Raw genomic sequence first — 17,160 nt, forward strand, 5'->3', positions numbered from 1 at the left:
AATTTAATTTCCTTTCAAATTATATATCTTTGTTTTGAAACCACATTAAAGAGCTTTTTGAATTTGTGAACTTTATGGAGACCAGTTCTGTACCAAATGGAACTTTTGCCTCTTTGGCTGCGATTGTTCATTCTAGTAACTTTTGACTATTGATAAGATTTCAGCTATTTAGATTGTATGAAATTTGAATGGGTTAGTGGTTTTTTTTGGAGTCTTAGTTAGGCAGTTCTTACCCAATTCCCAGAGTGATGTACTAAGTTGTTCTAGATCTGGAATTTAATATTGTTTTCTAATGTATATCATAATACTGTTATCTGACGTTTTCATTTCCAGTTGAATCACCTGATTATATACTTGGATTTGTTTTGTTATTGTTTCAGTTTTAAATGTTTTATTTACTTTTGTAAAATATTTGTACAATTTGTCTTTCTTATTTCTAAATGGTAAGGTAGCCTGTTCATCACTTTTAGCATCTTTGATTTTTATGTCAGTGTGGTATATAAATTATAGAAACATCTTGACTTCTAGTTCTGTAGCCTGTTCCATTTTGAAAGAAAGTCATTTTATCAACATTGACTTTTTTTTTATATGTATATAATTGGAAAATAAATGTCCTTGAATAGACTGTTCTTTTTTAAGGTCTGTAAGGTGGAGAAAATACTTAAATAGTTTTCACTTTTCTCCCAAGCTGCTTTTTGGAATATACCTAATGTCATGAACCGTATAAAGCATAATTTCTGCTATCACCTGATCTTATTTCCTGTTCTCTTTGACATAGCTTTTCCCGTTAAGTAGTTGATAGAGAATGATAGTACAACTTTTCCTTGAAGGATAGTTAACTAAGTTTTGAAACTTTTATAAGGAACGTAGAAACTAAACATTTTACAGTGTGTTTTCTGAGGTTGAATGTGCTTTGAAAACTGTATGAGTAGAATATTATTCATTCTGCAGAAGAGGTAAAATTGTAGCCAACAGGTTCCAAAGTTGTTATAAATTTACTAAGAAGGTATGCCTTAGAAGATACCAACTGTTTACCTCTGTTTACCTGTGACCTCTCCAATGCCTTTTTTCTTCTGAGAAAAATTCCCCATAATTTTGCAGTGTGATCTACAGCTTTATCTACATGTAAGTTATAGGCTCAGTTAATTTAAAATGGAAGAATTTTACAGTTTTGCCTCTCTCTCTTTTTGGTTAAAGTAGTACAAAATGTCAAAAATTAGAAGGAAGGTCACAGTGGAAAATACCAAGACCATATCTGATAGCACATCCCGAAGACCCAGTGTATTTGAGAGGCTCGGACCCAGCACTGGCAGTACAGCAGAGGTGAGTTGTCACTAGAACAGTCACAGGGGTTGTCTTATAATCCTATTCTTGAAATACTGATTTGTATCATAAAGGTGAACGGGTTATTGTAGGAATGTTCAGTAAATTTTTAAAACCAAGTAGCATAAAGAGGAATGAGAAGAGTCACAGTTTTCATGTTTTTTTCCCTGGTATTTTTATTGTTTGGGGGATAATGTATCTCAGGTTATCTGGAGTTTTGGTAGAATTTGTTTTAATTTTGTCCCTGTAGCGTCGTTTATCCAGAAATAAATCTGAAATTTACATAGTAATATCTGTCTCTTAGACACAGTGCCGTAATTGGCTGAAGACTGGCAACTGCCTCTATGGAAACACATGTAGATTCGTACATGGCCCTTCACCCCGTGGTAAAGGTTATAGCAGCAATTATAGAAGGTAAATTAAGAACTTTGAATTGTTCATATACTGTTAGAAGATGGTTTTTGTAATTTATCTAGTATAAAAATCTGAAATACAAACATATTTGATCAGATTTTCTCTTTTGGTTGTAGATCAACGAGATCTTTCTAGTTGTTAATTTCAAGATTAATAAAATGTATGCTTTAAAATTATTTGCTCAGTATTTATTGTTTTTGCCAACAGATTTTTTTGTATGTATGACTTACCCCCCCCCCCCATTATGTATTAAAATGGTTTAAGATAGAATATTATGGATTTATTTTTACTGAGGGGAGACTTTTTAACTCTTAAAATATTAAAATTTGAAATGGATATAACTTTAGCTTTTTAAGATGTTCTGAATTCAAATCTTAATGACAAAAGACAATCCACTGCAGACTCTGTAGATTAAAATGCATCTGCCAAATCTCTAAACTGTGTATTAATGTAAAATATGTATTTATATGTGGATAAAGGTACTACTACCTATTTAGAACATCTTTTTTGCCTTTGATAAAGGCAAAGCTAAATGAAATTTTTCAATAAAGCCCTTTTATTTTTCTTTCAGTTCAGTTCACGATTTTGTTATTGTGTTTAAATATGTAACATATGTAAAGATTGTCACAAAAGCAGTTTAAACTTGATTGGTAAACAAACAATTAACCAAGTCGTAAAATTGAATGTGCTGATTGCCTTGGCTACAGCAAGAGTGTAAAAATCAAACATTAGCATTTGCAGTTTTTTTTTTTAATAAGTGAATTGATGTGTGTGTGTGTATAGATTTTGAGGCCTAATAGAATTTAAAATTCAAACGCTGAACTGGCTTTCTGTTCATGTAAACATACATTTTAGCTTACTTGTGATGCTGAATACTCTGTTTTATTTGTATTTAGATTGTCATCTGTGCCCTCTGTTAATGTGGGAAAACCACTTCTTTTATATGTTTAAGTATCTGTAAAAATACACACCTGGGTAAAGTATTTCAATAATTTTAATGTTTTGTTTATGTTATTACCACACTTTAATACATACTTTAATTCATCTGTGAAATTCGTTGTTAACTGACAGAAAATTTTTATAGAAGGGGTAATTTTGAGGAAAATGGGCAGAGAAATTGGCCTAAAATGGAAAAATACAGTGTCATTACTAGACTTGGAATAAAGGATTTTTTAACTTTGTGCATGTTTTTCCGTTTGATAACCCTCTTTGGCTTTGTCTTTTTTTTCCTTTTTTTTTATAGGGAAGAGAATGTAGTTCGTAATGTGATTCAAAGATGGAAAGAAAACCCGTGTATTTCAGAAATGCTTTTTTAGTCACAAGATATTTAAGTCATTTATTGAGCATTCACTGTATGTAGAGCACTCAGGTGCTGTTTAGGATAGAAACAAGTTCATAATAAATTGTCTTATTATATAAAGGAAACCAGGGCACAGAAGATTTACATGTACATCATAATTAAAATTTAAAGCCTTTAAGTACTGGTTCATAATAAGTTTCACTTTCAAGGTCAGATTTAACTGTTAAAGTGTTTAATATAGTCTTATAAAATATACATATAAATATTAATGAGAGCCTGTAACATGAGTTAACTGAATTATTTCTTCATTAATCATTTGTTTTGTACTGATTGATAAAGGAATTGATTTGCTTGATCAACTATTGAAATAGATGTAAATGTCTATGTGATTTCTTTTTATCTTTAAAAATATGTATACGGTATTTTTTGTTAGCCAGTGAGGGACATACCACTCCTTGACTTCTGTTGCTCTTTTTTAAAGATCCTCTAGGAATATTCTTTAAAGATAGTGTGTTTTCCATCTCTGTTTTGTTTTCTTACTTAATAATGGTGTGAAAATAATTGGATAGCTGTTTATCGAACTTTCAGTATAAGTTATTAAGGTTTACAGTGTTGAATATAAGTATGTATGATTTTTCTTAATTAAAGGAAGTCCGCTGCCTAAATCTTGCTTTGAATCCTTTAACTATTTTCTGTTCTGAAACAATATCAAATTTAAGAAGAGTTATAAGAATAACAGAAAAATCCTATATTTGCCATGATTCTTGAGGTGGGTAATTCTCAGTTGTTGGCATTGCACCCAACCACATACGTGTACATATGAAAATACCACTAATGTTGCCTTTTGATTAATTTTACAATGTTGGGGTTTAAAACTTTATCTTCTGACTTTTTACTTCAAATACAAGTAATACATTTATGTGATTTTTAGAAAAACAAGTTAAGCTGTTAATTGCAAATTCTTTTTTCTCAGCTCACATGCAGTTTTTTATTCTTATCACTAGTACCTGCCTCCCCATGGAATTTTAATGTGTACACTTCTGGTTGGTATTAGGAGAAAACTTGTAAGTGATGCTTGTATTATTTATATATTAATATTTAAGCTCAAGCAAATTAATTATTTTTCTGAACATTAGGAGCCATGGACAGTTAGAAAATTTTTATTGATTTGTGAGGTATTTCTATAAATATAGTCTTATAAATGTTATATGAATATAGATTTTTGTTGTTTTGTTTTTCTTTTGTTTTTGTTTTTTCGGTTCAAAGGTCACCAGAAAGACCTACAGGGGATCTTAGAGAAAGAATGAAGAATAAGCGCCAAGATGTGGACACTGAGTCCCAGAAACGAAACACAGAGGAGTCATCCTCACCTGTTAGGGTAGGAATGAATTTCCCAAAACAAAGTTTAATTTCGGTAGTGATTTATTATTTACGTTCCACTCAAAATAGTATCTTGGGTGCTAAATATATGGTAAATGTGTAATACCAGGTTATAATGTTTTATGTGAATAATGTAATTTAGAGGAAAAACATCCTCTGGGAAAATTCCTAATTCTCTGAATTAGTTCTTGATGGTAGTTAATTAAGGTGAAGGGAATTGGTTAGCAGAGCCCAAGCTGAACTTCATAGGATTTCTGTATCTTGGTGGGCATCCTGAGCATCTAAAAGTATCCTGAAGTTTTCAGAATTCAGTCAGCTGTCCTATCCTGCTTGCTTCTAAGAAAGATTGAAGTGGGTTACAGTAGAACACTTAGAAATTAAAACAGTGAAAGCAGGCGTGGTGGTGATGGAAGCTGAACTAGAGAACTTAGGTGAAGGAAAGCACATGTGACCACAAATTCAGTGGTGAATTTCCTGGTAATGAAGCCAGAAGAGAAATATAATTGATGATTATATATAATTTGGTGGTTGTATAAGTATATAAATTTATATCAATATATAAATCGATGCTTCAGTATAACTTATTGAATAAAAGAAGACATCAGTTTTTCAGAAATGGAAATCTCTTCCTGAGTTAATTTTTTTTAAGAAATTTATGTGTATGTGTAACAGATTATTGAGATATAACTCACATACCATACTGTTCATCCATTTCAAGTGTACATTTCAGTGGTTTTTTGTATATTCCCAGAGTCAGACAACCATCACCACAGTCAATTTTGGAGCATTTTCATCACCCTGAAAAGAAACCCCGTACCTTTAGTGGTCACACTTGTATCATCCAACTGACCACCAGCCCTAGGTGACCACTATTCCACTTACGATCACTATAGATTTGCCTGCTGTGGATATTTCATAATGCTGGAGTTATACAATATGTGGTTTTGTTTTTGACTAGTGTCTTTCACTTAACATAGAGTTTTCAAGGTTCATGAAAGACTATAGGATACATCAATATTTTATTCCTTGTTTTTGCCAAATAATATTCCATTGTATTAACATATCATGTTTATCCATTCATTAGTAGATGAACATTTGGGTTGTTTCCACTTTTTGGCTTTTAGGTATAATGCTGCTATGAACATCCATACACAATTTTTTGAGTGGACACATGTTTTCATTTCTCTTGGATTTATAGCCTGGAGTAGAATTGCTGCATCATACAGCAACTCTATGTTTAATTTTTTGGGCAACTGCTAGATTGTTTTCCGAAGTAGCTACACCATTTTACATTCTTGTTAGCAGTGTAGGAGGTTTTCAATTCTCTATGTCTTTATCAGCATTTGCTATTACCTAAGTCATCGATTATAGCCATCTTAATGGATGTGACATGGTAATCTAATTGTAGTTTTTGCAATTCCCTGATGGCTAATGATACTGAATATCGTCTCCTGTGCTTATTGGCGACATGCATACCTTCTCAGGAGACATGTTCATTCAAATCCTTTGCGTATGTTTTAATTGGGTTGTCTTTTTATTGTTGATTTGTAACAACTCTATATATTTAAAAAAAATTTTTTTAATGTTTATTTTTGAGAGAGAGACAGCATGAGTGGGGGAGGAGCAGAGAGAGAGAGAGAGAGAGAGAGAGAGAGAGAATCTGAAGCAGTCTCAGGCTCTGAGCTGTCAGGACAGAGCCCAACGTGGGGCTCTAACTCTCAAACCATGAGATCATGACCTGAGCTGAAGTCGGACTGAGCCACCCAGGTGCCCCTTCAACTCTATGTATTTTAGATACAAATTCCTTACATACGATTTTTAAAAGTTTTCTTCCATTCTTTGGGTTATCTTTTTATGTTCTTGATGATGTCCTTTAAAGCACAAATGTTTTTAATTTGATGAAATCCAGTTTATCTGTGTTTTTGTTGTTGTTTGTGCTTTAGGTGTCTTATTTAAGAAACCATTGTCTAATTCAGGGTCACAAAGATTTATGCCTTGTTTTCTTCAAAGAATCTTAGAGCTTTAGCTTTGATCCATTTTGAGTTAATTTTTATGTATGGTCCAGCCTTATTCTTTTTCAGGTGGATATCTTAGTTGTCTCATATTATAATCTTTTTATTAAGATTATTGTTTAAACAGAAACGTTTCTGATAATTTACGCTTTATAGAAGCTTTCCTGTGATTGTCTTTGATCCTTGATAAAAAAGCTGTGTTACAGTTTCACATTATAGTTTGTAGAGACTTCTCTTTGGGAACCTAAAGTAGTGCAGTTTTAAGTTTGTAGCTTCTAACATCTGATATGATCCACAATACTGCTTTAGAAATCTCAAAGAGTACTTCTCAGCTACAGGTATGTATCAGAAGGTTTTTAGAGGATAGTCTTTTGCAAAATACATGCTGATACTCTACCCCTGATCTACTGAATGAGAGTTTCTGGATAGAGGCTGAAAATTGCATTTTGCATTTTGCAAATTTTGCATATTGCATTTTGAAATAACTGATTATTCAGAATAAGGAGCGAACTTGTGGTTTGCTAGTAATGTGTAACAACCACTTGGGGCGTGGGGAGCCATGCTTTGTAGGATTTGCCAGTTTCTTTGGTGTAAGTACTCCCATTGTGCTCGGTCCCAAGCTGGCAAAGTGATATCACTGAATACAGAGTTGAGAAGAGATACTCGTTTTCACACCATTATATAGTATTATTCACACGTATGTCACACACAGATGTATATACACATATATAATAAGTGTAATTAACCTCAAGTAAAATGTACTAAAATATTTAGGAAGTGAGTTTTGAATAAGTAGTACCTTTGTTTTTATTATTTAACTGTCAGCTTATATGCTTTAATTTTTTTTAAATTTTCTTTTTTTAATGTTTATTTTGAGAGAGAAAGGGAGAGACAGAGCACAAGCAGGGAAGGGGCAGAGAGAGAGGGAGACCCAGAATCCAAAGCAGGCTCCAGGCTCTGAGCTGTCAGCACAGAGCCCGATGTGAGGCTCAAAGTCCCAAACTGAGATCATGACCTGAGCCGAAGTCAGACGCCCAACCGACCGAGCCACCCAGGTGTCCCTATGATTTAATTTTTAATCATAGCTCCGTTTAACAGTGGCTTGTGCAGTTCCTAAAAATTTAACAGTTGGCTCTTGTGAGTCAGTGTGGACCTGACTGTAGCACACCACTAAATGGGCTATAGTTTAAAGGGCAAACATCTGGAATTCGTATTCTGAAGACATTATTTTAGGAATTGTTTTTTAACTTTACTGTCAGTTTCCTTATCTGTAAAATGGAGTTGTTGGCTATATCAATGTGTTACTGTGAAGAAAATACATGTAAAACAAAGTAGCATGAGTAGCTGGTCCATGGTGACTGTTGGAAAATGGTGTGGACAGGTGTGAGAATAGCTCTCAGCCTTCCTGTCTAATCTAAATTGGCTTTAGGCCCTTTATAGGAGATGAACATCAGCTTTGGAGATGTAGGTTGTTAACAGATACCTAAATCTAAGTGTGTTGCTGATCATAAAAGTTTATATGTTCAGCATTATCAGTTTAGTAGACAGCTAAGTTGACATTACATTAAGAAATTTAAAGCCTGGGGCACCTGGGTGTTTCAGCCAATTGAGTGTCAGACTTTGGCTCAGGTCATGATCTCACAGTTCATGAGTTCCAGCCTCGTGTCCGGCTCTCTACTGTCAGCGCAGAGCGCACTTTGGTTCCTCTGTCTCCCTTGCTCTCTGCACCCCCGTCTTAAAAACAAACATTAAAAAAAAATTTTAAGCCTGATTTTTACTTTCTCTAGAAGAGAAAGCCCTCAAAGGTGCTGAATGCCATGCATACCTCAGGGTTATAGTTAGAAGATTCAAGAGTGATAAGGTTTTAGGAAATTGACTATCCAAACTTAGAGAAGACTGTTAATAAGCTAGGATACCGGGGTATTAACTGTTTAGAGTGATCTGTCTGGCAGGATAACAAGTGCTGTTCGTTTCTGTGATATTCCTACTGCAGCACATGGGCCTGCTGATCTTAATGTAATAAATTTCTATGGGAAAGTCATTTAGTTTAGGTAGGGGCACCTGTAGGTTAGATAACAGTGTTGCTAAGATAGGTTGTGTGTGATTTTTCACAAAATAACTATAATTCTACCCCTTCTGTCCCACTGAATCCAGCTCCAGTGTGTCTGAGTTATGAGGTGGATAACCCATGATCTTGTGGGGAGACATTCATCAGTAGATAAATTGTAATTCTATAAAGTATGATAGTATGACAGAGAGATGAATAAAACACACAGTGGAGAGAGTAAATACCTCCATGGGGAACCACAGAACATTTCACAGAAGGAAAGGATATTTGCCCTGAGTGTTGAAGGATAGGTAGGATGAAAGAGGGGGCAGTGAAAGTTTAGGAAGAGGAAAAAACCAACACACTAACAATAAGGAGTTTTAAAGGACTAGTGTGTTTGAGAATCTGTGAAGATATGTGTTTAAAGAATGGAAATTATAGCATGTGAATTTGTGATAAGGGCTGAAGAGGTGGATTAGGTCGATCAGATTGTGAATAGTCTTAATGTGTCAGTCAGGGTTTGGCAAGAGAAAAGAGATTTGTACGCCAGGAATCTATTCTTGTTCACAGATTCGCCTCTAGACCCTGCAACTAGTAAGTTCGCTTAATGAATGAAAAGTGATTCTGATGTGTAGCCAGTGTTGGAACCTCTGGTGGTCTTGGGCATCTGTGCTCCAGCGGGGCTGCTGAACACTTGAGATGGGGCTAGTCTGAATTGAGCTGTTCTGTAAGTGTAAAATACGTAGTGAATTTCAAAGCCTTGATATGTAAAATAAAAGTCAAGTAGCTCATTAATAATTTTTGTTTACATGTTGAAATGACAATATTTTGGATAGACTGGCTTAAAGATAATCAGAATTTTAATTTTCCCTGTTTCTTTTTTCTTTTTAATATGGAAACAGTGATACCTGAAATTACATATGTGGCTCATGTAACATTTTTATTGCAAAGGATGTGTTTGGGCAGTCTGACCAAATTTAGCACAGTGGAACTAAATTTAACACAGAGGCGCGAGGTAGAGTCAGTAGGATTTGATGACCAAAAGAATGAGTGGAGGGGACATGTTAAACCTAAGTAGGTTTTCGATACCATTAAGTAAGATGGGGAAGACAGTGAGTTGAGTTGTGGCCCCTTTTGTGTACTAGGCTTATATCACGGACAAGTAATTTTTGGCACTATTTTCAGTACTTGTACGGATGCTAGTATGCTATTAGAGTCCCTGTTGACATTCAGTTGCATTATCTTATGTTTAAGAGTTCCAGAATAACAATAATATCACTAATAATATTACCGAGAACAGTTTAAGATTTCTTTGTAGTTCTTAGGATATATCCCATTAGGGAAATACCTGTGAAATCTGTTAAGGACATATAATCAAAGTATTGTATGTCAAGTCACTTGAAACAGTTCTTCTCTGAGGTCAAACCACAAAATTGATAACAGTTGCATTGCTTTATTTAATTTTGATTTTTGTTCTAGGGTTTCTTTTTATTTTATTTCATTTTGTTTTTTCATCATAAAACATTTACATGGTTGCAGAGTTAAATCTCCCAAACAGTTTACCTTCAGAAAAGTCTTTTTATCTCTTGATTGTTCCACCCTATTACCAATAGGTAACCAGTTTTAGTAGTTTGTGGATTATACCGCTGTTTTAACACACACACATACAGATCCAAATTGTATGTATATGAGTACATACACAAATTACTGTTTATGTAGGGGTATTTCTTCTTTTTCTTAGATAAAAGGTAACATACTGTATACATTTTCTTTACCTTGCTGTGTTTACTTATTACTGTATCTAGGAGACCATTCCATAGCAATATGTAGAGATATTTCTTATGTCTTTTTACATTTACGTAGTACTTCATTGTATGAATGTATCATACATTGTTTAATGAATGCAGTCTTCTACTGCAGACATTGATTTCAGTCTTGCTGCAGCAAATAGAACTTCAGTGAAGAGCTTTGTGCACTTGTTTTTGGGTTTTTTTTTTAAAAAGTGTGTCTTAGGAAGAGATAAAGCCCTCAAATGGAACTGCTGTGTCAAGAGTAAAATCCTATGTAATTTTGCTAAATAATGACAATTCTTTTTCAAAGCATTGTTGCCTGCAGTGTATGATGGTGCCTTTTTTTTCCCTACTTTGTTAGCATATGTGGTCAAATTTTTGAATTTTTGCCAATTTGATAGGAAAAAATAGGGTGTATAATTTTTATTTATGTTACTCTTATGAATGAAGTTAGACATCTTCCTATAGATAAGGAACATTTTCTGTGAATTCTGTTCATGTCTCCTGCCTATTTTTGATTTTTTTTGGCGGGGGGAAGGGGAGGGTTGGTTTTTTCCTTTTCTATTTTTAGAATTCCTGTCTTGTAGGGATAATTTATTTATGATATTGGGTGCAGATAATTTCCTTGTTTTTTCATTTATTTTATTTTAATACTTTATTTTTCAGTTTTAGGTTCATAGCAAAATTGATCAGAAGGTACAAAGATTTCCCGTATCCTCCCTACGTCCACACAGTCACAACCTCCCACACTCGAAATATCCTGAACCAAAGTGATACATTTCTTAAAATTAGTGAACCTACATTGACACATCATTATCACTCAACGGTCATAGTTTGTATTAGGATTTACTCCTGTACATTCTATAGGTTTGGACAAATGTATAATGACATGTTCACCATTATAGTATCATACAGAGTAGTTAGACTGCCCTAAAAATTCTCTGTACCTATTCATTTTTCTTTCCTATTATCTCCTAGTAACTACTGTTTCTTTTACTGTTTCCAGAGCTTTTCCTTTTATAGAATGTCCAGTAATTGCAATGATACAGTATTGAAACGTTTTAGATTGGCTTCTTTCACTTAACAATAGGCATTTAAGATTCTGCCATGTCTATGGCTTGATAGCTCATTTGTTTTTAACCCTGAACAATATTTCATTATCTGGATGTGTCAGGTAATAGTTTATCTATTCGTCTTTAGAAGGATACCTTGGTTGCTTTCAAGTTTTGGCAATTTTGGATAAAGCTGCTATAAACATACTTGTTTGGGTAAATTCCAAGGAATGCCACTATAGGATTGTATGGTATGAGTATGTTTAGTTTCCTAAGTTTTGTTTCTCTAGTTGAGGAAGTTCCCCTCTGCTTGTAGTATGCTAAGAGTTTTTATCACGAATGGATGTTAGATTTTGTCAAATGCTTTCACTGTATCTATGGAAATGATCACATGATTTTTTCTTAAGTCTGTTGATGTGATGGATTATTTTAATTGACTTTTGATTGGTGAATCAACCTTGCATACCTGGTATAAATCCCACTAGGTTGTGTTGGGCAGATCTTTTTATATATTGATGGATTTGATTTGCTAATATTTTCAGGATATTTGCATCTATGTTCTTAAGAAATATTTGTCATTACAAGAAGATTGTGGTGTCTTTGTCTAGTTTTGGTATTAAGTATTTTGCTATTAAATGCTGTCTTCATAGAATGAGTCAGGAAGTATTCTCTCTGCTTCTATTTTCTGAAAAAGACTAGAGAATTGCTCTAATTCCTTTCTTAAATGTTTGATAAAATTTTGCATGTGAATCCACCTGGGCCTGGTGCTTTCTGTTTTAGAAGATTATTAATTATTGTTTCAGTTTCTTTAATGGATATAGGCTTACTCAGATTGTCTTTCTTCATGTATGAGTTTTAGCAGATTGTCTTTTTTTGAGAAATTAGACTATTTCATATAGGTTATCAAATTTGTGGTCGTAGCATTGTTTGTAGTATTCCTTAATTATCCTTTTAACGTCCTTGGGATTTGTAGTAATGTCTCCTCTTTTGTTTCTGATATTACTAACTTATGTCTTCTCTCTTTTTTTCCTAGTTAGCCTGACTAGCTTATCGATTTTATTGATGTTTTCAAAGACTGGCTTTAGGTTTCTTTGATTCTTCTCTGTTGATTCCTGTTTTCAATTTTGATTTCTGCTCTAATTTTTATTCTTTTTCACTGCTTACTTTAGATTTAATTTGCTGTTCTTTTTCGAGTTTTTTGAAGTGGAAGCTTTGATTATGGATTTTAGAGTTTTAGAAATGCTGTAAATTCTTCTCTAAACCCTGCTTTCACTGCATTCCACAAATTTCGATAAGTTGTATTTCAGCTTCATTTAATTTGAAATATTTTTAAATTGCTCTCGAGGTTTTTTCTTTCAGTCATGTGTTAATTAGAAGTGTGTTGTTTAATCTCCACATATTTTGGGATTTTCCAACTAGCTTTCTGTTATTGATTTCTAGTTTAATTACATTGTGGTCTGGGAGCAAACATTGTGTGATGTCTGTTCTTTTAAAAGTGTGTTTTATGGTCCAGAACATGGTCTGTTTTGTGGTGAGTGTCCCCTATGAGCTTGAGAAACATGTGTATTCTGCTGTTGTTGGATGAAGTAGTCTATAGACGTCAGTTGTATCCAGTATAGATTGATGGTGCTTTTGAGTTAAACTATGTTCTTACTGATTTTCTCCTTGCTAGATCTGTCCATTTTTGACAGAGCGGTGTTAAAGTCTCCAACTGTAATAGTGGATCATGCCTTTTCCTTACAGTTTATATCAGTTTTTACCTTATGTATTTTGACACTCTATTGTTAGGCACATATATATTAAGGATTTTTATGTCTTCTTAGAGAATTGACTGCTTTATCATTATGTAGCGTCTCTTTTTGTCCCTGGTCACTTTTCTTGCTTTGAAGTCTGCTCTGTCTGAAATTAACATAGCTACATCCACTCTCTTTTGATTAGTATTAGCACAGTATATTGTTCTCCATCTCTTTTCCTTTTTTTCCTGTGTCTTTATATATAAATTTATTTCTTGTAGACAGCACGTATTTGGGTCTTATTTTTTAGTCCACTCTGACAGTCTGTTTTCATTGATGTAGTCCATTGATGTTTAAAGGAAGTATTCATATAATCGAATTAATGTCTATTATATTTGTTACTGTTTTCTGTTTGTTACCATTGTTCTTTGTTCCTTTTGTCTTCCACTCTTTTTGTGCCTACTATGGTTTTAATGAGCAATTTTATATTATTCCAGTTTCTCCTTTTCTAGCGTATCAGTTTACTCATTTTCACTTTTTTATAGCGGTTGCACTAGAGTTTGCAGTGTACATTTACAACTAATTCCAGTTTACTTTCAAATAACACTCTAGTGCTTCACAAGTAGTCCAAGTACTGTATAATAACAAAATACTACTAATTCTTCCCTCTGGAATATCCTAAGTGGTACTGGGATTTTCTGCTCTTTAAAGGTTTGGTAAAATTCCCATGTGAAACCAACTGAGTCTGGGGGCGCCTAGGTGGCTCAGCCAGTTAAGTGTCCGACTTCAGCTCAGGTCATGATCTTGCGGTCTGTGGGTTCAAGCCCCGCATCGGGCTCTGTGCTGACAGCTCAGGGCCTGGATCCTGCTTCAGATTCTGTGTCTCCCTCTCTGCCCCTCCCCCATTCATGCTCTGTCTCTCTCTCTCTCAAAAATAAATAAACGTTAAAAAAAAAAAAAAAAGTCTGGTACTGTTTTATGAAAAGTTCTTTATTTTTTTATGGAAATTAGACTTTTGGCTTTGAAGTCAATTTTGTCAAATTGTATTTTTCTAAAAAATTATTTCCTCTGGGTTTTAAAACTTTCTACATAGAGTTGTGAAGAAATCTCATGTTTTTCTTTATTTTTCTTTGTTCTAATGCCTATTTTTATTTTGTTATGTCTGATTCGGGATACTTTTGTTTTTTCCCTTTTTTCTTGATTTCGGTTAGCCAGTGATTTTCAGAGAGTTGGCTTTTGGATTTATAGATTAGTTCTTTCTCTTTTCTAATACATTTATTTGTTTTTTCTTTTATTCTGTCTTTGCTTTACTGTGTTCCTTTTTCTTTTTGAATTGATTGAGCATTTATTTATTCTCATTTGATTTATATTAGTATTAAAGCTTTTCTCCATTAAAAGCTTTAGCTGAGTTTATGGATCTGATCTTATATGTCATGTTTTCATTATCATTATTTTCAAGAAATTCTCCTCTTTAGGTTTGGATTTTACCTATTATCCAATAAGTTTTTAATTGTACATTTAAAAATTTTAGGTCGAAGAGCCTTTTGTTTGTTGTATGTGTGTGTGCATGTGTGTGTACATTATCTCTATTAAAAACAATAACTTCTCTGCTATTACTCTTTATATTTCTATTTTTTTCAACTTTACTGAGATTTTTTTTGTGGCCTAAGTTCAGTTTATCTAAATTTTCCCCGTGTGCTTGAAAGGATGGAGTATTTCCTATTTTTTTGGTTTTCAGCTTCTCAAGTATATCTAAAATATCTACTGTTTTGATCTTCTCTATTTTTAATATCATTGTCTACTTGAGGTCTTGATTTGAGACTATCTTGTTGAAGTGTCTTGTGTCTCTGTCTACTTTTCCCCACCTCTCTTATACTTGCTGCACTTCACTGTGTGTATGATGCACAGATACAACGATAAAAACTGTTCTTTTTTCATGGTAATGTTTTTAACGCAGTGTTTAGAGAGGACTTGATTTTGGTGATCTGTTGAATGTCCTTTGAAGTATAAACCTTATTTATTTGTGGCTCTGCTTATTGTGAAACAATGTAATTTTTGTGATCACTTCATAAAAGAAAATCTCCATTAACCCTATCATGGGATTTTTCTTCAGTGGTTATAAACAAAATATACTACAGTTTCCCAAATACAGATCTACATTTCTTAACTGTCTGTGTTTCTGTAATATTGAAAGGATCTGAGATTGTAATCTATGAATAATTTAAAATTTCGCAATGTCAGCTTGTTCTAATAGCTATCTATAGACTGGGCTGAGTTAGCTGGGCTAATGTTCAGGCCAAAAATCAATGAACCATTATTGTTCATTTTTTAAAGTTTTCAACCTTCATCAGAAGTGTCCACTTGAAAAGGTTTCAAAACATTCAGGTGAGAACCATAATCTCAGTAATAGTTTTTTCTGATTGTTAATAGCTTTGGTGTAAAAATGTGGTAATAAATTATAGGCAAGAAAAATGTGGATCAACATTAATCCTAGAGCTTCTGACAGAAAATTAAGAATTCACTAATAATGTTAGTATTTTGTGTAACTAAGCATATTTTTAGAGCAAAAGGGTTGGGAATCATTATTCTTTAAAAGATGGGAAGACAAAATCCTTTGTATGAAACATTGAGTGTTTAAAACTTGATATTCTTCAATATAATAGAGAATTATTACTAGGAACAATAATAGCTTTAAGCTAGTAATGGACAAATTTACACAGTTTTAAAGTGAATATTAGTACAAGGGGGGAACTTCATTGGTATATAAGGGAGTTATTTTTTGACCAAATGTTCTGTGATAATTTTTATCTATTAGTTGCAAAGGAAGTTTCTCCAACTAGTTTTTTTAATTTTTTAAAGAATGTTTGTTTTGAGAGAGAGAGTGTATGTGTGTGTGTGAGAGAGAGAGAGATTAGGGGAGGGGCTGAGAGAGAGAGAGAGAGAGAGAGAGAGAGAGAGAGAGAATCCCTGCAGAGCCCCATGCGGGACTTGATCTCCCAAACCATGAGATCATGACCTGAGCCGAAATTAAGAGTCTGAGGCTTAACCACCTGAGCCCCTGAGGGACCCCCTAAGTAATTTTAGAAAGGTGTAAGGAAATGCAATGAGATTATGTGGGATAAATGGAAAAGATAGTTGAAGTACATTTTTTTCCCCTTCCCATCTTCTTTGTCTCATCTAATACATATTAATACCATTCCCTGTCATTAACAAAGAACAAACATGTTTTAGGGATAAACAGACTTTAGGAACAAAATGTCAGTTGCACTTGTATGGCCTAGGGTGGCTTGAACTAAGAGTTGTGGATAAGTCAAAGGGAAATAGTTGGCTCTACTTTAAGCAGTAGACAAAGTTTGATGTGATTGCTAAAGAATTGTTAGGCTTTAAAAAATTTATTTTTATTTTTTTAGAATTGTTAGTCTTAACTTTCCCTTTCAGCACTATTATGGACTATATACTTTGAGGGTCCTCTTACTACAGTAAAACTAGATCCTGAATAAGTGACAACAAACACATTTTAAATGCATTGCTGCTTTCTCAAAAATGTAAAACAGCAGCAAAAACAAAGAAACAAGAACAGGGAATTAAATAGTAAATGTGAAAGCTAGTGGTGACCTTACGACTTTTACTAGTATTAGAGCAGGTCAGAGACTAAGCCTTTTTGGTCCATCTGTGGAGACAGAGTTGTTGAATTGGAAGATGGAGCTGAAAAATTAATCCAGAATACAGCACATAAATACAGGTTACAGATAATGTTGAAGAGATTCACAAGTTTGGGGGAAATACTTAGAAAGTCTAATGTACCTCTCATTGGAACTCCAGGAAAAAAATAGAATGTAGGAGAGTCAGTTATTGAAAGGAGTAGTGCTATGAATTTTCTGTAATTGATGAGACAAAGCTACAGAAGGCACAATACATATCAAATGGAATATTATTATGCAGTTGTAAAATACCAGAATCATGGAGAAAATACCAGAAACACCCCAAGAAAAAAAGGGAACTCCTCCTACAAAGAAGCAACAGAATGACATCAGTAACAATGGAAGCCAAAAGACAGTGGGATAATATTTCCAAAATGTTAAGATAAATCTGTCAACCCATAGTTATAT

The 17,160-nt window shown here is 33.7% G+C and overlaps 1 protein-coding gene across 5 annotated transcripts in view; it reads left to right on the forward strand.

Moving 5' to 3' along the window:
- Window positions 1-17,160, forward strand: part of ZC3H13 (zinc finger CCCH-type containing 13) — a 96,511-nt gene that overhangs the window by 5,527 nt on the left and 73,824 nt on the right. For 2 of the 5 annotated variants that reach the window (XM_042920361.1, XM_042920233.1), the window contains exons 2-5: window positions 1,198-1,323; window positions 1,628-1,737; window positions 4,304-4,415; window positions 15,386-15,436. In XM_042920361.1, coding sequence (XP_042776295.1) covers window positions 1,207-1,323; window positions 1,628-1,737; window positions 4,304-4,415; window positions 15,386-15,436 — 390 coding nt within the window. In that variant the 5' untranslated portion in view covers window positions 1,198-1,206. The remainder of the gene's footprint in view (window positions 1-1,197; window positions 1,324-1,627; window positions 1,738-4,303; window positions 4,416-15,385; window positions 15,437-17,160) is intronic. The other 3 variants (XM_042920305.1, XM_042920434.1, XM_042920517.1) reach the window with 2 other exon arrangements.

Source organism: Panthera leo, chromosome A1, assembly GCF_018350215.1.
Source record: "Panthera leo isolate Ple1 chromosome A1, P.leo_Ple1_pat1.1, whole genome shotgun sequence".
Classification (NCBI taxonomy): domain Eukaryota; kingdom Metazoa; phylum Chordata; class Mammalia; order Carnivora; family Felidae; genus Panthera; species Panthera leo.